The 23,594-nt window shown below is 47.1% G+C and overlaps 1 protein-coding gene across 3 annotated transcripts in view; it reads right to left on the reverse strand.

Moving 5' to 3' along the window:
• ADAMTSL3 (ADAMTS like 3) overlaps positions 1-23,594 on the reverse strand; it is a 350,523-nt gene that overhangs the window by 176,506 nt on the left and 150,423 nt on the right. For 2 of the 3 annotated variants that reach the window (XM_053888620.1, XM_053888619.1), the window contains exon 7: positions 15,751-15,877. The exons of the other annotated variant lie outside the window; for it this stretch is intronic. In XM_053888620.1, the coding sequence (XP_053744595.1) occupies positions 15,751-15,877 (127 nt within the window). The remainder of the gene's footprint in view (positions 1-15,750; positions 15,878-23,594) is intronic. 3 annotated transcript variants of the gene reach the window in all.

The raw sequence follows: 23,594 nt of genomic DNA on the forward strand, positions 1-23,594 counted from the left end.
GTGCCACGGTCACAAACTTGTCAGCATGGCTTCACCTTTCCTGCAGAAATGGCAGAGCTCTACCTTTGACCAGAAATGCAGTGAGGAGTCTAGGAAGACAGAGGACTTTGAGGAGGGAGGTACCAATGGTACAATAGTACCTCCATAGCACTAGGAAAAAAAAAATGTCAATGGGCTTTGTAAAAGCAGCTTCAATTAGTAGCGGGCACAGCAGGCTGTGGTTTGAGAAGTAAAGTGACAGTGAAAGAGCAGAGCAGAAGTATAAGCAGTTTTGCCAAAAGCTGTCAGGAAAGGTAGGTGAAAGATTAGGGTAGCAGCGAAAGGTGTGGAGAATTTAAAAATACCTATATTTTTATATGTGATGCACACACAATCGTTAAAATCAAACTTCCTTGACATCACTCATCCTCAGGGAAATGCAAATTAAACCCACAGTGAGAGATGACTGTGCACCTGTCAGAACAGCGAAAATCAAAAACAAGAAGTAACAAGTACCGGGGAGGGTATGGACAAGGAGGAACCCTCGTGAACTGTTGGTGGGAATGCAAACTGGTGCAGGCACTGTGGAAAACAGCGTGGGGGTTCCCCAAACATTAAAAATAGAATTACCATATAATTCACTAATTCCACTCCTGGGTATTTACCCAAAGGAAATGAAAACACTAATGTGAAAAGATATACGCACCCCTATGTTTACTGAGCCACTGTTCACAATAGCCAAGATATGGAAACAGCCCAAGTGTCCATTGATTGACGAATGGATGAAGAAGAGGCGATATATATATACAATGGAATATTACTCAGCCATAAAAACGAATGAAATGTTGCCATTTGCAACCATGTGGACGGAGCTGGAGAGTGCCACGCTAAATGAAAACAAGTCAGACAGAGAAAGACAAATACCGTATGATCTCATTCATATGTAAGAATTCAAGAATTCAAGAAAAACAAACGAACAAGGAAAAGAAAAAGGGACCAAAACAAACAAATAACCCAGATTCGAAAATACAGAGAACACGCTGATGGCCACCGGAGGGGAGGGAGGCGGGGGTGGGTGGGTGAACTAGGGTATGGGGACCAGGAGTGCACCTGTCGTGATGAGCACTGAGAAGTGTACAGAATTGTTGAATCGCTATATTGTACACCTGAAATATGCCACTTTGTGTTAATTGGATAAAAAATTATACTTGCATTTAAAGTGGGAGAAATCTGGGGTCTCTTTTAACCCTGATGGGAAAGGAAGAGAGGGAGGAGGGATAGAGGAGAGAGAGGAGATCATGGGCGGCGTGAGATCTCTGAGGAAGCAGAGGGGCTGGAATCCAGAACACAGATGGAGAGATTAATTAGCCCCGGAAAGAAAGACCCTTGTGCTTCTAGAACAGGAGGCAGCAAGGCATGATTGCACACAGCTGCAGGGCGAGGTCTCTTCGGGTGGTTTCTGTTCTACTGAGACGTTCTTCACAATCTTCTCTGGAGTCTAACATACAATCAGTTTTTCTAAATGGCCCATAACTGCTTGAAAAGACAGTATATTCCCTCCAAATGCAATGTTCAGAAATACCCCGTTCATGTAACAATAATTACATTGTGTGTCAAAGTTTCTCATCGTAGTTACTTCTTCCAATTTCTTCTTACACACTTAAAGGTTTTTTTTTCTTCTTTATATGTTTTGACGGAACGGCATTTGTTTGCAAATTTTGAAAACTGATTTTTGATTACCGATGGATCTAAAGTACTCACCTTTGTTATTTTCCTTTTTGCCTGACATTCTACTCGCTCTGATATAAATACGGCAATCATGCTTTGTCTGTCTGGTCTATCACAATCCTCCTGGTCAATTCCCCTTCAGTCTGGAGCCACCCAGAGCTGGAGATCGTGCAGGAGGGAGGAGGCTAAGTGCAGCGGGAGCAGGCTGATCCTTGTGTTTCCGGGCACGCTACATATAGACCATTTAACGTGTCTTAGCACAAGTTTGCAAAAGAGACCACCAATCAGATCTGACTCGGAGGCCGCTTTAACATATACTTTCTAATGGCATAGGATCCAGTGGTTGAGAACGTAGCGCATGGAGGGAAGACTCCTTCTCTGTCCCATCCTACAATATGATGGCAATAGGTCCACGTCTGGGAGCACTCAGATTTGGTGGTGGTGGGGACGGCGGTGGTGGTGACAGATTACGGGTTCTGGCTGAGTATTTTCAGTGTTTGAACTATTCCAAAACGTGTTTAACATTTAAATTCAAGTTAGTTAACATACAGTGTCGTCTTGGCTTCAAGGGTTGAACCCAGTGATTCATCTCTTACCTGTAACACCCAGTGCTCGTCCCAACAGGTGCCCTCCTCAACGCCCATCCCCCATTTAGCCCATCCCCCCACCCACCTCCCCTCCAGCAACCCTCCGTTTGTTCTCTGTCTTTAAGAGTCTCTTATGGTTTGCCTCCCTCTCTGTCTTTATCTTATTTTTGCTTCCTTTCCCCTATGTTCATCTGTCGTGTGCCTCAAATTCCACACAGGAGTGAAATCAGGATATGTGTCTCTTAAATTTGGAGTAGAAGATCCTTCACACTGCTACTCACTGGGCCATCTCCCAGGGCTGCTTCTTGTCACACATTAAATGTCACCTGCATTATGTTTACTCTACAAACTATCGGGAAAGGCCATATGGATGGGGGTCAGGGTCACAGGTGCTGGAGCCACATGACCTGGGTTGGAATACCAGTGCTGCCACTTGGGACTGCTGTGTGACCTGGGGCAAGTTTCTTGCCTTCTCTGAGCCTCAGAGGCATCTGTAAAATAAGGATAATAAGCATACCTGTTTCAAGGGAGTTTTGAGGAGGTTCAATGAGGTAAGTTACGCGCAGGGCTTAGAAGAGAACCTAACCACCAGAAGGGCTGGGTAAGGGTAAGTTATTCAAACTTCGCTGAGCACTTACTACGTCCCCAGGCAGGATGCCAGGTAACTTGAGATAAATTACCTCCTTTATTCTAATACAGTTACAATAAAATTTTTATTAACTTTTCTACAGTTCAGAGAACTGGATTTTTTTTTTTTTTCAGGTTGAAATGACTTTGCCAAGATCACAGATTTCCAAGGCACTAGGGCTGAGGTCAGGACCAAAAGTTACTCTTAACTCTTCTACTGTGAGACCAAAGTATAATTGTGTAAACCCAAACTCACTCATCAGAAGCCTGTGCAGCACAGACTTTCTGTTTCATGGGTCTCGCTTGTTTTGCAATCTCGGGGCTGACCTAAGGATCCATTAAATTTGCTTCCACGGATTTCCCTCCCACACATAAGTGCTCAACCCCAGCTGTTCCATCATATTTTTTGTATGTCTCATTTCCTGCTACAGATCACAGTTCTACTAAGTAGCAAGATGTACGGGAAATAAACTGTCCACACAATATTAACTTAATCAATAAACATCAGGGTCAGCCCAGAAGGACTGTAATTTATAGCAGATTGTTTATTTCACAGCGAAGTCCAGCTAGAATTGCCCAACCTAAACTATCCGTTCCACGGTAATATGGGAAAAGAGAAGAAGTTTTATGTTCATTTTGACAACCTCACTCCCACTCCCCATTTTTTTTGTTTTGTTTTGTTTTGTTTTGTGATTTTCTTAATTTGGTGGGTTGGCTTTTCCGCTGGACAAAACTCTCTGTCAGGTATTTTACATGTGACTTTTCTGGACCTTGCACATTTATGTCTCTTTCTGTTCTTTTTTTTTTTTTTAATGTTTATTTATTTATTTTGAGGGGTGGGGCAGAGAGAGGGGGAGACAGAGAATCCCAAGCAGGCTCTATGCTGTCAGTGCGGAGTCCGACGTGGGGCTCGAACCCATGAATGTGAGATCATGACCTGAGCCAAAATCAAGAGCCAGACACTTACCCAACTGAGCCACCCAGGTGCCCCTCTAGAGCTATTTCTTTAGGCTAAAACTGACACACACACCCTGCCCCCAGTCTCCATTCCCAAGGAACGAAGGAGTGTTTTTAAAAAGGAAGAAAGGCATCCCAATAAATGCTAATGCAAATTATAACAACAACCTTATGGAAAAATTGGAAAGAATACCTATATTCCTTTTAAATGAGACAGTGGCCATGAAAGCATTCTGTAAACTGAGAAACGATGGTACTTGTGAATACTCTCACGTACCGATCACTGCTTGGTGTCTTTTACACTAGAAGGGGGTGGTCGTGTGATGCTGTGCAGAGCAGGGGACGATAACTTTCCAAAGTCAGGGAGTCGGGTTTGATTCAAGTTCACCTGCCGCTCTGTGTGTGCAGTAGAGGGTTGTAGGAGGCAGATGACCAGAAAGTCAGCGTGTGGAGACACCGGTGTCCTGCACCTGGACGACCATCCAGGCTGCCTTTTGTAGCTCGAGGTGGGACAAATGAGACATGCCAGGAGCAAAGACAGGGGAAAGTCAAACTCAGAAATCAACAACCACTTTTTAAAAGTAGAGAAGAAGGGCGCCTGGGTGGCTCAGTTGGTTGGGCATCCGACTTCAGCTCAGGTCATGATCTCGCGGTCCATGAGTTCGAGCCCCGCGTCGGGCTCTGTGCTGACAGCTCGGAGCCTGGAGCCTGCTTCGGATTCTGTGTCTCCCTCTCTCCCTGCCCCTCCCCAGCTCATGCTCTGTCTCTTTCTCAAAAATAAATCAACTTAAATAAATACATTAATAAATAAATGTAGAGAAGGGACATGCTGGAGACTTGATTTGGCAAGAACAACCAGCTGCAAGCTGAGAAACGGCCTCTCGTACCCACACCTGCCCTGCTATGACATCCCTGGTCCTGCCGTGAGCTAACTCCATGCTCCATCATGGGAGTCTAGTATCCCTGCACCTGCACCCGAGCGTCCTCGGCCGTCAGCCCCTGTGTCTATGCACAACCATCTGCTCCCAACCTGGAGCTGCGCTTCTTTCCTGGCCTCAGATGCCTGTCCCTCAAAAGAGCGTGGTGACAGGCAGGGTGCCGGCGAGTGTACTCTCCCGTGCTCACTTCCAGGACTCACTCTGAACGGCATGCCGCGGTGGGGGCGGGGGCTACGTTACGCATAAGCAGCAGGCAACAACCTTCTGTCCAGATGCTGCCCAGCAACCTGGCATAACTTTCCCCTCTGCCCTTTATACTGCATCTAAGAAATCAAGAGCCTGGTGGGGGTTAAATGGTCATTTGCCTACTGACTCTGGCGGGATGTCGGGATGCAGGATATGTCACCCCAAATATGCCACTTTGGCATACTGATTATTTTAAAAATTTTTTTAATGTTGATTTATTTTTGAGAGAGAAAGAGACAGAGTGTGAGCGGGTGAGGGGTAGACAGAGAGGGAGACACAGGATCCGAAGCAGGCTCCAGGCTCCGAGCTGTCAGCACAGAGCCCGACACGGGGCTCGAACTCACGAGCTGTGAGATCATGACCTGAGCCGAAGTCAGATGCTCAACTGACTGAGCCACCCAGGCGCCCCGGCATACTGATTATTTTGATTTAAAGGTACTTGCGAAGTAGCAGGTGCAGGAGGGACGCTCTGCCCCTCCTCTGTCCTCTTGAATGCACAAGATAAATCTCCCGTGAGAAAGGTCTCCTCCCTGGACCAGGGGGTTAGAAGCAGCTTTCTCTCCAGAGACAGGGAACTGAGGACTGAGGAGGCTTCGTGGGTAAACCTTGTAACTACTTCACCATTTACTACCACAGCCCAATCCCCTTGTCTTGTCAATGCTCCACAAATCTATCATTCCTTTGTTTAAAAGGTAGAAAAGCTTCTGGCTTTGGCCACTTCTTTGAGTCTCCTGTCTCTGTGGGGCTCCCATATGGACGCACGTAATTAAATTTCTTTTTCTCCTGTTACTCTGTCTTCTTATTACTAGGGGCTGTGAACCAAGAACCTGGAAGGGTAGAGGGAAAATGATATTTCCTGCACTGCAGGGACGTCAGAGGCTGAAAAGCAGAGGCATTAACCAGAGGCACAGATGAGAGTCACTACCTGGAGACTCTGGCAGCATGGAACTGTCCAGATTTATCCCCCAAAATTCTAGGGTAGGGCCTGAGGGCTAGAACACGGACCAAGTTCCCCAGAGGGTCCTGATGTGCATGCAGCAGTACGAGCCACGGGGCGGGCTCTGATGGGGGGACGACGGGCAGGTTGGCTGAGGCAGCCTTTGCTCCACTTCTGCTTCCATTTTTGTGCTACCTGTGTTCTGACCCCATCCCTCTAGACCTCAGGGCACATTTCTTGCTCATCTGGGAAGACCTCTCAGGAGGCTAGGGAGCACATGAACTCTGAAGTCAGACCCTCTGGGGCACTGACTTGTTGGGGTGAGACTTTGAACAAGGCATTTCATTTCACTGAGCCCCTGGGTGGGTCACTGTCCATGTTTGTCAAAGGGGAGGCCGTAAATAGTACCTACTCTGTAGGGTTATGGTGAGGAATAAACCATATCATATATAAAAGTACTCAGCACAGCACCCACAAATAAGTGTACAGCCTATGGAGGCCCCTGTTATTATTACCGTCCCGATAATTATTATTATTCTTAATGATCCCAGAGCACTCCATGGTTAGTGGGTGTCAGTTCTCCTGGGTGACGCCAGGTGTGACAGGGCTTGGCCACCAATAGGCTGCTTCCGCTTTTCATTCACGTGGGCAGCTGGTCTAAGTGGGTTATGCAATCCTGTTCCAGGCCAGTCAATACACCCTTATAGAGAACACATCGGGTGCCAGGTACCGGGCCAGGTGTGAAAGGCCCTCGATGAGCTCACATGCCAGTGAGGGGCTCAGCGCGTACACAAAATCCCTCCCACGCAGGTCGTGATGGTAGCATGTAAAAGGTTCCCAAGCAGTGGTTCACGGGAGATTCGAGGAGACTTCAAACCAACTCACTTCCCTTGCGTATAGAAAACTTCCTGGGCCCTTTAAGAATAAACGTAAGCCACCTCTGTTGAACCTTTTCATTAAAGCTTTGGAACATGTCTTTATATAAGATCCCGGGTCTATTTCTACGATCTCCATTCCATCCCAAGATCTGCTTTTTCTTAAAACAAGAAATAAATTACAGATATACTTAATAGACTCCCAGAGCTAGAAGAGGTCTTGGAAATCATCTGTGCTAAGGCTCTCAGTATACAGATGAAAAAGCCAAGGGCCCTGTGGTTCTGCCTAAGATCACAGAGAGTGAGCAACCAAGCTGAGGTTATTACCCAGTCTCTGGCTTCCAGGCCAGTTCTGTTGCACAATTATTTAGTCCCACTGAAACCATAATGGAAAGCCGAATCGTCTCTAGCAAAGTGCCTGTGTTCGTTAGCTCAACATGTATTGAGCTCCTAGGGCATGCTTCATAAAGGCCAAACAGGAAGTAAAAAGAAAAGAGAAGAGCTTGGTAGACTGGTAGACTGGTCAGAGAGAGCTCCTCGAGGAGCTGACCCTTGAGCTCAAGGTGCAGAAAGAGGCAACCATGTTAAGAGCCAGGGGAAGGGTATGCTGGGCCCAGGGACTGGCCAGTGCAAAAGCCCGTGACAGGAAGGGCACTCGGCACTCTAGAATCTTCCAGACGGTAAGACTGGAGCCTCGAGCATGAGGGGCCAAAGGGCACACGTGACATGACACAGAGGCATCCGTGCAAGACTCTGAAGGTCATGGAAAGGTATGCATTTTAGCCTAAGTGGGAAGGCAATCCATGGGGAGGTTTTAGGCCAGGGGATTCACGGTCAGTCTGAGCACTCCGTGAAAAGCAGAATCCACAGCACTTCTCAACGGAGGCTGCAGATCATTTTGCCCTTGCCTCTCCTCACGCAGAGGACACAGAACACACACAAACACATGCGTGACAGAGCCAGGAGCAGCGGGAGGTTCGGGCCCCAGGTGTTCAGTCTCAGGATCCATTTACCACTCCATGCCGTCTCTCGCTGAATTAAATGGGGGGGGGGGCGCCTGGGGGGCTCAGTCGGTTAAGCGTCTGACTCTTGATTTCAGCTCAGGTCACGGTCTCGTGGTTCGTGAGATCGAGCCCCACGGACCGTGCAAGAGCTTGCTTGGGATTCTCGTTCTCTTTCTCTGCCCCTCCCCGCCTCTCTCAAAATAAATAAATGGGGGGCAATATCCCAGGACGACGGTCGGGGGCTAGATTGAAATATTCCTTCAACCACACACAGCTCTGGTACAGGAACACTATCGGTCAGCATCTTGCCCTGGAAAGACGAATGGGGAGGCAGAAAGAGACGATGTGAGCAGACGGTCTGTTTACCACGTCACAGCTGATGCGGTCTTCCCTGTTACGGACTGAGTTCGGTTTCTAGGTTATTTTAGGAAGCGACAGTCAAAGGGAAAATGTCCTCGTAATAAGAAGCCAGGTCCAGGATTCCATTTCCATCAGCAGATACGATGTGCTTAACAGAATCAAGCACAGGATGTTTGGCAAGAGGGTGCGGTTATTGCCCTGACATCAAAAGTTCAGCGAAATGCTGGTGTTCCAGGTCGGCCTCAGACATCCCTGTGTCAAGAGGCTTAGATGCACCAGGTAAAAACGTACAAAGAGCCCAGACGGGACAAGCTAAGCTTATTTATTCCCCTTTAGGCCACGTGTGCCTTTATGTGGACAAGACCCAAATCATGGACAAATCTGGAAACACAACGGAGTCCCCCGAGTCCAAACCAAGACTCCAAATAGACGTGCTTGCTTCTCTGTGTACGGAGTTTCCTCTCTTTCGACACCGAGTGGCCTCTGCCTCCCTGTTCCAACCTCCAAAGCTCTCTGTGCCATCGTTAGTTGAGCGTCTCCCCTTGCCCCGTGGAACAGGAAATGTATGTGTTGGACCTGGACTGATTTCGGATTTTTCTCATAGCGAAAGTCTTGGCTCTGGGCGCTTAGACCTTGAATCTGCCTCGCTGCCTGGTGGAAATGACAGTGTGCGAGCAACCTTGAGCACTCTGTCCAGAGTGAGGCTGTGCCAATGGCGTCTCACGGCCACGTTCCCCCCACCGCTCGGTGGGGCTCCCAAGGAAGACAGGAATGATTGCTTGGCAAGGGGAGGACGGAGGAACTTCGTGGACTCCGCAGGCCCGGAGATGCACACTTGGGGAGAGACATGGCTTCACTCCCCACATTTCTTTCACACAAAGCATGATTATAGGGAAGTGCTTCCATATGGCCCACGGAAAATCCCGGCCAAGAACGGCTTCAGCTGGCCAGTTTCAGAGCAGTAACAGACTTGAAGGGGCCGTAATGAAAGTCAAGGACGAGAAGCAGCATGTTTTCACGCAGGCAGGAATCTGCTCACTTTCCCCACAGCCCAGGCACAAACATACAGAGCTGGGTGACATCCCAGCTGCCCCTGCCTCTAGCACGTCACCTCACCCGCTGTGTTGGACAATCTGTCCCTACATGCCGGTTGCCCTTTCTTTGTAGAAACTAATCAAAACGGTTAGATTTTTAGGGGCTTTTGACCCAGAATGTCCTGAACTGGCACAGGGGTCTGAGACACCCCCCCCCCCCCAAAACAAACCAGAATGGCAAATTTGGGGGTTGGGGTTACAAGTGCATTTTCCTGGAGAAAAAAATACACAATTTCCAATGCAGTCTCATAGGGATCCCTAATCCACAAACCGAAATCAATGTGAGAGAGAGAGAGAGACAGAATCTGTTCTACCTTACCAAGAGTGAGAAACTGTACCCCATCCCATCCCTTCGCATTTCAGAGCCTCCTCGGCTCATGTCTCCAAAAGACTGGTTTCTTGACCCAATTTCACTCAGCGTCTACCCTGGTTCAACTAGAATTACCGCGATTTCTAATCACTCTTGGACCCTGACAAGATGGCGTCTCTTTCTGCTGAGACTTCCAGGCTCTTTAAAGCCGGTGCTTAACTCTAGGTGCTCCCCCGACACCCGAGCTACTATTTCCCCATTTCCAGTCCAAAAGCAGTCCTGGATTAACTCCTCCCAGTCCAGCCTGGCTCCTCACGGTCTCCCCCTGATCTGAATCTTTCCTCTCCAGCGCTACTGTCTCCTACAATGCAGTCTTCCTTGACACTTCTGACAAGGTCCCCCTCCATCCCCATCAGCAGCTTTCTTAAAAACAACACCCATGGGGCGCCTGGGTGGCTCAGTCGGTTGAGCGTCCGACTTTGGCTCAGGTCATGATCTCACAGTTCGTGGGTTCGAGCCCCGCGTCGGGCTCTGTGCTGACCGCTTGCTCAGAGCCTGGCGCCCGCTTCAGATTCTGTGTCTCCTTCTCTCTCTGCCCCTCCCCCGCTCACGCTTTGTCTCACTCTGTTTCTCAAAAATAAATAAATGTAAAAAAAAAATTTAATTAAAAAAAAAAACAAAAAACACCCAGACCGACTGACTGCTGATTTGGACATCTGTTTATAAATATTCACATTTACATTTAATGTACGTGAGAGGTGTGACATCTTTTGGTACCCAAATGAGTCATATTTCTAATAAAAACACTGCCAGCATTCACTGGGCACTCTCTAGGTGCCAGACACTATTTGGAATGCTCAGCACGATTGATTTACTTAATCCTGACAGCACCTCTACAAAGGCAGTATTATTGCTGTTTCCAGTTTAAAATGAGAAAACCAAAATACACAGTAGTAAGCAACCAACCCAGGATTTAAACCCAGGCTGTCTGGCCCCAGAACCCAACTTCTTAGCCACTTCCCCACAGTGTCTTTCATAGTTAGTTATGAGAGATGGTCCTTAACATCTCTGGTCCTTAGTCTCTTCATCGGTGAGGTGGGTTTGACGATATCAAAACTATCACGTAAGGGGGATAGTGAAACTAAGTGGTACGCCATGCTTGAGGACAATTCCGGGCATTCGAAAGCACTGTATCGATATCAGTAATAACAGAATGGGTGGAAAGCTGTATCTGTGGTTTCCCAGGTCGGTAGAAGCCAGCGTGTGTGCAGGCCACAGTTCGGGGTGATGAGGCAGCCCTCCCCGGGGAGGACTTCCCTTCCTGAACAAAGGGTACTGCATTCAAGGGATGGTTTTTGCACTACCTTCTTTATTGTCTGGGTGTGGATGGGTGTGAATGTCGAACAGTGACTTTGCAATGACAGAGACGAAAGCCACCCTCTGAGGATGATGATGGAGATGATGACGATGAAGGAGACAGAGACGAGTCTGGTTCCTTAAAGACACAGTAGAACGGCTTCTCCAACCTTGGCTGTCTACTGCAGACCATCCTGTATTTGTAAGTTGGGTTTTCCATGATATGTAGGAGAAAGCCTTCCTCACTGGTGCACCACCGCTCAAAGCCAGCTCCTTCATGACGTCCACCGGTGGGAACCTCTACGAACTCATGGTTCCCCATCTCAGGGAGCCCTCACAGAGATCACTCTAGCTTTTTACTGTCTTTGATAAATTCCTTCCCCTCCTTTCTTTGATGGGAACACTCTCAAGTCTCTGAGAGCCCTCGCTCTTCCAGAGCTGACTCTCACCTCTTAATGAACACTACCAAAAAAAAAAAAAAAAAATCCAATATTCTAGAATACTGCTAATTCCTGTCCATGTTCCCTGCCTGTATAGTTATCCAGCTCCTGACATGGCACGGGTGTGCACTCTCCTTTTGTCCTGGGTAAATCCTCTGTCTATATAATCTCTGGTCACTTCTGTTCACTCCTCAACCCACTGCAGTCAGGCTTTGGCTTCTGTTGAAATTCATTGAGACCACTCTTGCTAAGGTCACGGGTGGTCTTTGAATTGCCAAAGAGCACATGTTGGACTCCTATTCCAGTTGGTATCACAGCAGCAGTTAACATGGTTGACCGTCACCTCCTTTTTGGAGATACTCAGTCCTTTGGCGTCCATGATACTGCTTTTGCGAAGTCCTGCATTTACCTATTCTTTCTATCTTCTCTCATTCAGGTTCCTTTAAAGTTCTTTGCTGGCTAAACGCCTTGACCTCAGGTGCTCCCCAGGATGCAATTCTTAGCCTCGGGATATAGTCTATACACTCTCTTTGGGTGGACTTACCTAATTTATTTACCACCAATAAGGGGATTTTGCTACCAGACAACAATGGACTGGCGTATTTCATTTTTTAGTTTTTTTTTTAACGTTTATTCATTTTTGAGACACAGAAGACGAGTGCAGGGCAGGGGTGGGAGAGGCAGGCAGAGAGAGAGGGAGACACAGAATCCAAAGCAGGCTCCAGGCTCTGAGCTGTCAGCACAGAGCCCAATGTGGGGCTTGAACCCGTGAACTACGAGATCATGACCTGAGCCAAAGTTGGACACCCAACCGACTGAGCCACCCAGATGCCCCTGGACTGGTGCATTTCAGATCATTCCTTTAACCCCAAACAAAATACAATCAACATCTCTTTGAAGGTACCAGAAAGATTCTGACATATTTGATACCCATGGGGCCAAATCTCCCAAGAGAAGGAAAATCCGAGGAGGTGAGCTTTACTGTCGGTATGTGACTCCTCTGCGTGAATCCCTCACCCAAGTGAACAGCGAGCATATCCACCCTTCCGCTCAGGCTGGGAGCTGGAATCAGCCTCGCTTCTTCTTTTCTCTTGTGGTCTTCATTCCAAGGATTATCGGACTCTGCAAATTCTATGTCCTAAAGATCTCTCTGGTCTGTCTCCCATCACACTTCCTTGGACTAAGGCCTCATTATCTCAAACACCCTCTATTTACAAAAAGTAGTTTTGAAGCATTTACAAAAAGCCTCCCAGATGGGACTCCTTGCCTCCAGGCTCCCCTCACAGGTAGTCCAGCCTCGACATGCTGCTAAGATTATTTTATTAAAACACAAATCTAACCACGTCACTCCCCTGCCTAACTTCCACCTAACCTGACGTGTGCAGCACGACAAGGAAGGCCCTTATGATTGCCTCCTGAATGCCATCTGTCTCCTCCTTCATCCCGTCCAGTGCAGAACAGGATTCAGGCCTGAGCAACATGTTAACAGTTTCTCAAGAACGCCTAGGCTTTTCGTGAGCATCATGGCACCAACTTTGGGTTTCCTCCACCTGGAAAACCTTCCCCACCCTACACCCTCCCATGGTGTTCTCCCACCTGGAGAGAACAAGTAAAATCCCTATATCCTAAGTTACATCAAAATAAATTCAAATGAACGGAAGGTTTTATGTGAGGAAAACAGAACCATAGGGGTGCTGGCAGAAAATACACAGGAATAGATTTTTTCCTTTTAAGGCAGCGGTTTACAAATTACAATCTGGGGGTCAAATTCAGCCTGCTGCCTATTTTTGTAAATAAGGTCTGTTTGCTCTTTTTTTTTTTTTAATTTCTGTATGCCTTGGGGGCACCTGGGTGGCTCAGCTGGTTAAGTGTCCAACTCTTGATTTTGGCTCAGGTCATGATCTCATGGTTCGTGAGTTTGAGCCCCACATTAGGCTCCGTGCTGCCAGTAGAGAGCCCGCTTGGGATTCTCTCTCTCTCTTCCTCTCTCTAAAAATGAATAAATAAACTTAAAGTAAAAATAAAAATAAATAAAATTTCTGCATGCCTTGTATTTTTCCCCTCCATTACTACATTGTTTTGAGTTTAACTAATTTTTTATAAGCCATTTTGATTTCATTTTCATTTTTTTCTATATATTTGGATATATGCTTATATATTTCTTTTAGATGTTTAGACATTGCTTAAATACCAGACAGATGACACTTAATCTCCTGGATGTATAACAAGTCTAGTTTTTTGGGTCAGAAATAAATATCTATATCTATTATCTATATTATCTATTATACAGATATAGATTTACTTAAAAATGGAAAAAGAAAAGCTTCAAAACCAAAGTGTGCTGCTTTATTATGAATGTCTAATGTGCATTCAAAGTATTGAAAAGCAAGCCTTTTTACCAAAGGATAATGTCACTAGGACATAAGGACTGTAATTATAAGAGAAGATTTTGAGGGGCACCTGAGTGGTTCAGTCGCTTGAGCATCTGACTCTTGATTTCAGTTCAGGACGTGATCTCAGGGTTCATGAGATCCAGCCCCGTGTTGGGCTCTGCGCTGACAGCACGGAGCCTGCTTGGGATTTTCTCTCTCCCTCTCTCTCTGCCCCTCCACCACTTGTGTGTGCATGCTCTCTCTCTCTCAAAAATTTAAAAAAAGAAGGTTTTGCAACATAAAGGTGCTCATGGAAACTAGAAGCTAGGAAACGCTGGGGAGGACACAAAACAGTGAGCAGGTGCTCTGGGAGGAAGGCTCTGGGAGGTGGAGGGCGTGGCCCCAGGCCTGGGCTGGATGGCTGTCCCACCACGTGGGTGCCAAAGCAGGAAGAACACACCCAGCAGGATCTGAGAGGAGGACATCACTGCAGCCTCCGAAACAGTCACAGCTGAGGGGGGTGGGGGGGTTACCCCTCCAGACTTCAACAAGGTCCCCTCCAGAGGGTCTGCTTTCTGACCTGTAATAAGATGCAGGAAACCTAGGATAACGGCACCCACGATGGGGGCTGTCCCGGGCGACCAGCAATTCTTGCACGTGGTATTCTGGGAAGGGTCCTTGCTAGTACGTTCAGGGCTGAGGTCCCTAGGTGCACACCGGCCGAGCAGTCCGGCTTTAGCGTTTCTCTGGCATCAGAAGAGTGGCCTCCACCCTCAAAGCTTTCACTTGCTTCGGCACCAGCTTGTCTGGCGGAACCTCTTCTCCGCCGGGATGCACGCTAAGGAGGCAGGGATGTAACAGACTGGCCCGTGGGTCACCAGCCGCACCTCCTTCAAGGCGCCGGCTTCCCCACCTCCCGCAGCCAGTAACAGGTGGCAGGCCACTCGGCCTCGGGCCCTTTCCCATCACTGTCGCTTGCTGCCATGGTCGTCTTTGGGCCTTGGGGTACTCCTCGCCACGCCCAGTTTCCACGGCTGACTTCTACAGCAAGTCTAGCTTGAACTGAAACCCCTGCACATAAAGCTTTATTGGAACACAGCCATGCTCTGTGCTTAGGCATTGTCTGGGCGTGGGGGTTGAGACAGAACATATACGCCCTGCCGAGCCCTAAAACCCTACCTGGCCCTTTACCCAAAATGCTTACTGACCCCCAAATCGTGGGATTACAAAAGGCAGACATCACTGAGATTAAAAAAAAAAAAAAAAGATGAAAATTTCTGAGGACGTAAAACTTAGAAACTATCGATCCTAAAAACACAAACAATATTGAAAGCCAAACGACAAACCGAAGCCAATATTTAAAATAGGTGTCACGGAAGCGCGTGATGGGCACGGAGGAGGGCACCTGCTGGGATGAGCACTGGGTGTTGTACGGAAACCAATGTGACAATAAATTATATTTAATATAAAAATAAAATAAAATAGGTATCACCAAAAAACTGAAAGTTAACAGGCAAGCGGTTCATACTCGTGATGTAACAAACGCTGGCGGAAAAGACCAACATCCAACCGGAAAAACGCACAGGTGACTTTCGTGGTTCACTGAAAGAAGAGAGGGTCTGGAAAGATGGGGTAAGAAATACAAGGCGGTGTTCTCTACCTTGTTAGCAAGCACGGGAGGCAAATAAAAAAATTACTACTTCATGCTTTACCTTAAAACAATGGCAAATCTTTAAAAAAAAAACAAAACCTGTCTCGGTAAAGATTCAAAGAAACGGGGGTCTCAGAGAAGTTCACGGAACCGAGAATGTGACAGACACCTTCCGGAAGAAATGGGACTTGCGGAGCGCGGGTCGGAAGCGCTCTCCGCCGAAGCAGCTCAGCGACGGGCAAAGGTGTCCAGCAAGGGGCGGTGCAGCGGCGCGGGGGGTCAGACCTACTTTTCTCCGGAGAAACGTGCGCCTTGGACTGTCCCCGCACGAGCCTGCAGGTGGAGCCATTGCCGGCGCACACGCCGCAGCTGTCCTCGCGGGCGCCGCTCCCCAGGTGCCGGTCGCAGCCCACCGCCTGCGGACAGAAGCGGGCGACGGGAGCGTGAGAACGCGGGGCTGCAGCTCTAGACACTTCCAGAAGCATCCTCCCGGTGGGAGCCTTCCTGGATTCAGGAGGGGGGCTCTCTTCCACGAGGACAGAGTTTGCAAACTGTGCAAGCCGTAAAGCCTTGCAGGATATCGCTTGGGGGGCTGGGGGGGGGGGCTCTTACGCGCCCCCCATCTAATGGAAAGGGGGGAACCGACGCGGCCCCTCCCTGCACATTGTTACCCATTTTTTTTAATGTATATTTTTAATTTGAGTCATAGACTTGTGCGTATATAAACTGAACGGAACGCTAGAGATACTGTTTCTGCTGGGTACCCGGCTCCCCACCCCTCTCCCCTCCTCTCCTCTGACCCTATTCTGGTCCTTTTCTCTCCTCTTCTCCCCAAAACGACTGCCATCCTGAAGTCCGCTATATCCTTCTGGGCCACCATTTTGCTTTAAACACTTTTTTCTTTGTTCTTATCTCCGTTTCCACACTATCTCAACATCAATACATACCCATCGCTCTATTGTATATCTTTACATCTCCTTCTGCTTATCGTTACTTATACCCACACCTTGGGTCCTTCCTCTGCCGTTATACCTACGTGCGTATCTTTATAAACCATTTTTATTTATTTATTTTAATGTTTCTTTATTTTTGAGGGAGAGAGACAGAGTGTGAGCATGGGAGAGGCAGAGAGAGCAGGGGAGACAGAACCTGAAGCGGGCTCCAGGCTCTGAGCTGTCAGCACAGAGCCCGACACTGGGCTTGAACTCAACAAACCTTGAGATCATGACCTGAGCCGAAGTCAGAGGCTTAACTGACTGAGCCACCCAGGCGCCCCTATAAACCATTTTTAAATGCAAGAAAGGAATGAATGGGAGATGTCTCACCGCATATGCCTATACTGCTACCTTTTAGTCCTTACTCATAATTGTGACTTATTATTTTTGTGAGCAATTTGTGTGTGCGTGCATGTGTGGGGCTTTACCCGATTGTGAGCTTCTGTATATGAGGCGAAGGGCTATGCCACGTTTCTTTTTATTTTACAAATACATCTTCTACATAGTATGTGCCGGCTGATATTACCTAGTGAGAGATTTTATCTCTACCCTCCTTACACTCACTCAACTTTATTTGTATTTCTATACCTGGTGTTTACCAGGGGCTCTGGAGGCAGACAGCTCCTTGCCCAGCCCCACCAATGCTTTCAAGATGCGGGATGACCAACAATTCAAACTCTCAAGAGACCCATTTCCCTCAAGAGTAATATAGAGATAAGAGGGACGTCTGGGTGGCTCAGTCATTTGAACATCTGACTTTTGATTTCAGCTCAGGTCATGATCCCCAGGGTCATGGGATCAAGCCCTACATCAGGCTCTGTGCTGAGTGTGGAGCCTGCTTAGGAATTGCTCTTTCTCCCTCTCTCTCTCTCTCTCTCTCTCTCTCTGCCCCTCCCTCTCTCTCTCTCAAGAATAAAAAAATAAAAATAAAAAATAAATGAGTAGTCGGGGCGCCTGGGTGGCTCAGTCGGTTAAGCGGCCGACTTCGGCTCAGGTCATGATCTCGCGGTCCGTGAGTTCGAGCCCCGCGTCGGGCTCTGTGCTGACTGCTCAGAGCCTGGAGCCTGTTTCAGATTCTGTGTCTCCCTCTCTCTCTGACCCTACCCCGTTCATGCTCTGTCTCTGTCTCAAAAATAAATAAACATTAAAAAAAATTAAAAAAAAATAAATGAGTAGTAATATACAAATAATAATACATACTTCACATAGGGTCTGGTAAGGATACAATGAGAAAATGTATGTACAAACTCTCAGTACAGGGATTAGAACATTTCAAAAGGCTCAATAAAAAAGGGTCCCTTCTATCATTTCTCTGGTTTTCATTTTGTTTTGATTCCTGGGCATGTCGCCCCCCCCCCCCCTCTGCTGCCAGCATGGGGAGCTGGTGAATCAGACACTTATCCAAGGTGTCGAAGACAAAATAAAACTGGAGGGAGTTGAAACCACATCTATGGATGATTCCTTCCAAAGTTTCAGTGCTGAAGGGAAGGAGAAAGATCAAATAAAAGTTTCAGGGAGAGGTAGGAAAAGTTCCAAGGAAGTTTAAGGAAAAGCCCATGATTAAAGATATTTTTAAATTCACGAAGGGCTGTCATGAGGCAAGGGTTTACATCTGTTCTTTGTGTTTCCAGACGGTGAGAGCTACAGGTTTAAGCCTAAGTTTAGTTCGATATCGGAAAGTTTGAGAAGCCAGGGTTTTCCAAGAACAGGTATTCAACCGGGAGCTAGGCAGGATGGGAAAACCGGTGCGGGGATTACATTATCTGAGGAGTAGCTAACTCCAAAGACTTTTGAGATCCTCTCATCCTGATTAGATGGTTTTCTCAAGCTAATAATGAAAGAATGATGGTAATATTTGATTTTCATCGAATGCCTCCCACATGTCCGGCATCATGCCAAGCACCGTACGCGTATTATTTCATTAAATCTTGACAGCAACCTGATGACTCGGGTGATGTCTTCTACCCCTATTTTCCAAATAAGGCATCTGAATGTTACTGAGGTCAACTGGCCTTTCGGTATCACACAGCTGGTAAATAGCATCATCAGGAAGAGCCTGAAAACCAGGTCGACTGATCCCAGAATCTTCACACCATGCCACACCTTCCCCATCTTTACACCGGCAGACGGACCACAAAGAACGAGCCACACTGGCAATTATATGAATATTTACGAGTACATGTGGAACGAATTAAGGGTGATTGATTTTGGAAACGCACTTGCGTGGTTGGGATTCAATCAATGAGTAACTTGTGTTCGTGCAACGTTCTCCAAGGGGAATAATTCTACCATGAAGTTACAGAAACACTGTTTCCGAGCCAAGCTCTGTCCTCACAATTCATGTCCCTGAGCACCCTGCATTTCATGAGAATGACCACCACTCTCTATCTGGTCATCCAGAAAGGGTGTGGGTTTAGGAGCTAGGATGGGCTTATTTTGAAGAGTGTTTAGCGCCTTGTAAGATCTTAGGCAAGCAAGTACCTCCCTGAGCACTTACATTTGTTTTAAAATTTTCTTTCAAGTGACAGTTCATCCAAAACTTACAGCCAAAAAAAAAGCATGTGAAAACATCACAGAAAAAAAAAATACCTGAAAAGAAAGTCTGGTTGCCTTATGATTCATGGGGTATAAGTCAGAACTGCCCCTGAAAGTAAGGGACTACTGGGGCGCCTGGGTGGCTCAGTCCGTTAAGCGTCCGACTTCGGTTCAGGTCATGATCTCGTGGTTTGTGAGTTCGAGCCCCGCGTAGGCCTCTGTGCTGACAGCTCAGAGCCTGGAGCCTGCTTTGGATTCTGGATCTCGCTCTCTCTCTGCCCCTCCTCTGCTCACACTGTCTCTCTCAAAAATTTTAAAAACAAAATTATTTTAAGAAAAAAAAGAAGAAAGTAAGGGACTACTAAATTTGGGCTCTCAGATCTCATCCGAACCAATAATAAGCAACTTTTGAAAAACTGCCTGGGGTGTTTTCAACCTCGGTGACATCTCCTGAGGTCAAGACCTCTAATCATAATGATTTAAAAACCACTAACTGAGAAAACATATCAATAAATTAACATCTATTAAATAACCAACCTTTGTAGAGCCAGGCACCACGGGGAATAATTTAACAAGACAAGATTCATATCCTACAGTGCAGTTAATGAGACAAATTACACAAGATATCGGATTTAAACAAATATTTAAAGTATATGAGCAGCGCTTCCGGGGAGAAATTCTCCTCCATAAATCATCACTTCAGCTAAGGATTATTTCACAGTTTCTGCATACGACTTCCTAACCAACTAAAAGAAGATAGCATTGGAATTAAGCGGCATTCCTCCATATGAAACCACATCTGAATCTTTTTAGGTAAGTCTAATTTACTCTTTCAAGGGCCAATTTTTTTTTTAATTTTTTTTAACGTTTATTTATTTTTGAGACAGAGAGAGACAGAGCATGAACGGGGGAGGGGCAGAGAGAGAGGGAGACACAGAATCGGAAGCAGGCTCCAGGCTCTGAGCCGTCAGCCCAGAGCCCGAGGCGGGGCTTGAACTCACGGACCGTGAGATCGTGACCTGAGCTGAAGTCGGATGCTTAACCGACTGAGCCACCCAGGCGCCCCTTTCAAGGGCCAATTTTTTGAGTCAACTTCTGTTTGAGATCCCCAACAAGTGGATTCTACCTTAGAAAAACTTCTAGATTCCTGCCTAGAAAACCAGAGTGTATGGAGCTACGGTAGTCATTAGAGATATTCTAAAATATGGGACTTCTCCTTCAGCCCATGGAAGACGGTACTTCCCACCCCCTTAGAAGGTGAGTGTGGTCTTGACTGTCTTGGGCCAATCAAATAGGAGTCTAAGTGCTGGTGTCACTTCTGTGAGAAGCTTTAAGGGTCAGTGAATGAGTCACATGCTCCCCTTCTTACTACTATAGTTATTATGTAACACCTGTGTTCTAATAGAGCCCCCCTCAGTCTGATCACTGGGACGTTCCAAGAGCAGAGACCCCCGTGGACCCTGTGTCAGACAGGGAGCATTAACAAGAAGTCATCTTCCATTGTTGTAAGACACTCAGCTTTGGCGGCTGTTAGTTACTGCAGGAAAGCCTAGCCAGTGTTGTAAAGAGGAAGGTCTTTACAATTGAACCGTTAATGGACACAGGAAGGTCATTAACAGCAAGGTGTTATTTCAAATTGGACATTTCACACTAAAATCCAGATTTCTAGGGGTGTGTGGGTGGTTCAGTTGGTTAAGCGTCTGACGATCTCACGGTTCGTGAGTTCGAGGCCCACGTAGGGCTCTGTGCTGACAGCTCAGAACCTGGAGCCTGCTTCGGATTCTGTGTCTCCCTCTCTCTCTGTCCCTGTCTTGTTCTCTCTCAAAAATAAATAAAAACATTCAAAAAAAAATTTTTCTTTAATCCAGATTTCTGGCTCCTGTTGACAGACAGACTCTGGTGTGTTTATACGTAGCTGCCCCCTTCACAAGGAGCAATTCTCCAGGTCTCAACAGCCCTCGTGCTCAGCATGACTCCACCCGATTACTTTCTGTCTGGGACAGGTGTGGAGATACTTGAGTCTGTCTACACAGGACTGCTGTCTGCACATAAGCCCCTATTGTGCCGGCCATCCTTTACCAGACCACGTCTTATTTCCAGTTACAAACTTCAGCTATACTTCGGGCAATACAAAAAGTACAAATACCACCAGTATAGTGCGACGGTTAAGGAAACAGATTCTGGAATTCGGTGCATGGGTCCAAGTCTAGCTATCCCCATTTCTAGCTATGCAACTAGAGGGGAACTAGCTATGCAACTATGGGGGAAGTTCCTTAGCCCCCTTACACCCAGTTTCCTCGAGAACCAAGTGGGGCTAATGACTACCCGCCTCACACGTGTGACGAGCTGACACAGCCAAGTGCTTTAGACGATGCCTATCAAGAAACCCAGTGAATGTTCGTGGCTATTAGTTTCACTGTTAAGTACAAGTGCTTTCTTCATCCACCCAGCTGTCAGGGAATTCAATAAACATGAACGGTAAGTCAGACTGGTCGGAACCAGGTCCCGTTTCCCATAAAATTCAGACCTGCAAAACGGAAGGTAATTTCGCTCAGGGAGCGTGGTTGTCTCCCGCTGTCTGTGGGGCTCAGATTCCCAACAGGTTGTTCCCAGGAGCACAGCGATGTGCTCATTTAAATGAGCCCGCTGTAAACACTCTTGCACAGGTTATTTGTAGTCCGTGCCAAGGCAACATCAGGGCTCAGTCTGCTTATCCTCAGGCAAGCGGCACGAATCACACACACAGTTTCTTCTCTCTGGTCCTAGCTATCACGGAAGGCCACGGCCACATCGTCCAAGAAAGGGAATGCAGGTCGACTTTATCCTGTTGAGGGAAAGATCTGAATTCTCCTGAGAGTGTCTCAGTCACTTCTGAAGAGACCGCATACAATCCTTTTCTTCCAAATAGCCTTGCCGAAAGAGCACTCAGCTTTCGGCAACCAGGGTATCCTGAGGAAGCAGCTTCCCCATCAGCATCACAAAAACGTGATGGGAAGCACACTTTGAAGATGAACTAATTTGGTGTCGAAAATCACATTTCTCCTGCAAGCCCCTACAAGCCTTGGAAATCACTGGAGCAAACTATGCATCTGAGACAACGAATATGAAGAGGGGGCCTTGGTCAGTGAGGCCGAGGGGGTAGGCAGGGAGAGGCAGCCCGTGCTGACTGCAGGCCTCCTGCCTGACTGTTTCTGGGCTGGGCTCCTGGAATGTGTTTGTGAAGGAACGAGTTTAAAATAGGACCTACATCGAGAATAATACCTCCTCTTTCATACTGAAAAGACCAAGGCTCAGCTATGGTAAGCGGCCACAGTAAATGAGCACATTCTGCCACCAGCGTCGACTCCAACCGTGTCACTGAGACCCCCCCCTTCCCCCAAGCTGAGATCACCAGTATGTATCCGTCTGGTCCAAATGAAGCAATCATCTCTCTGTCCTTATCTCTCTTGCTATCTCTGAGGTATTGGACGCTGCTCACTTTTCTTCTTAAACACTCAACCACCCAAAACTTACAAAGAAATTCTGCCCCATCAAGTGTACCCCTTCCAAGCCTTTCTCCTAAAATGAGGGGGCCAGGACTCCATCACTGGAAACATGCTTCTCTTATTCAGACTCCAAGGACATACATGAGCTTTAACCCTGTGACCCACAGACTCCCAGATCTATGTTTCTCGTTTGGAATTCTCTCCTAAGCTCTAAATTCATATATCACCCGATATTTTCTGTCTGGAGGAATGGCCTCATCATCTACTTCGTCATCCTGTCAGAAATCCAGACATCTTGCTAAGCTTCCCTCTCATTCCCCACATCCAGTAACACACCCAGTCCAAAAAGATTCCTTCATTAGTCTTTACAATTCGCCGTATCTTCTCCATTCAGCCTCCCTCTGGATTACCCTAAGCTCCGGTCATCCCACACTTGACCTCCTGTTGTTTGGCCAGACCGTGCCCTCTCCAAACAATCTGCCATATGGCCACTTGAGTGACCTTTCTAAAGACAATCCCAACTGAGCTACTCCTTGTAAGATTCTTCGTTGACTCCTATTGTAACTTTCAGAAGGCTAACGACTGGTTTCCACCGATGCCCATAACCTCAACTTTTAGCATTGTTGCACAGGTATTTTCCACCTCAACTCTACAGAATGAGTCGCTGGTCCTTAAATATACCTACTATTATATCTCTCCAGTGCTATTCACTCTGCTTGTGATTCCCTTTCTCACCTCAGTTTACATAACTACTGCTCAACTTTTCAAGACCTCAATGTCAAAACATTACCTTGCCCAGAGTATTCTTCAGCTCAAGCTAAATTACTTTTAATAACAATTTTTTTTAATTATGAAAGCAACACATACTCATTGTCAAAAACTTGGAGAATGAAAAAGCATAATTCTTGGGGCGCCTGGGTGGCTCAGTCGGTTAAGCGGCCGACTTCAGCTCGGGTCACGATCTCGCGGTCCGTGGGTTCGAGCCCCGCATCGGGCTCTGTGCTGGCAGCTCAGAGCCTGGAGCCTGTTTCAGATTCTGTGTCTCCCTCTCTCTCTGACCCTCCCCCGTTCATGCTCTGTCTCTGTCTCAAAAATAAATAAACATTAAAAAAAAATTA

Source organism: Panthera pardus, unplaced genomic scaffold, assembly GCF_024362965.1.
Source record: "Panthera pardus isolate Hobbes unplaced genomic scaffold, ASM2436296v1 HiC_scaffold_23, whole genome shotgun sequence".
Taxonomy (NCBI): domain Eukaryota; kingdom Metazoa; phylum Chordata; class Mammalia; order Carnivora; family Felidae; genus Panthera; species Panthera pardus.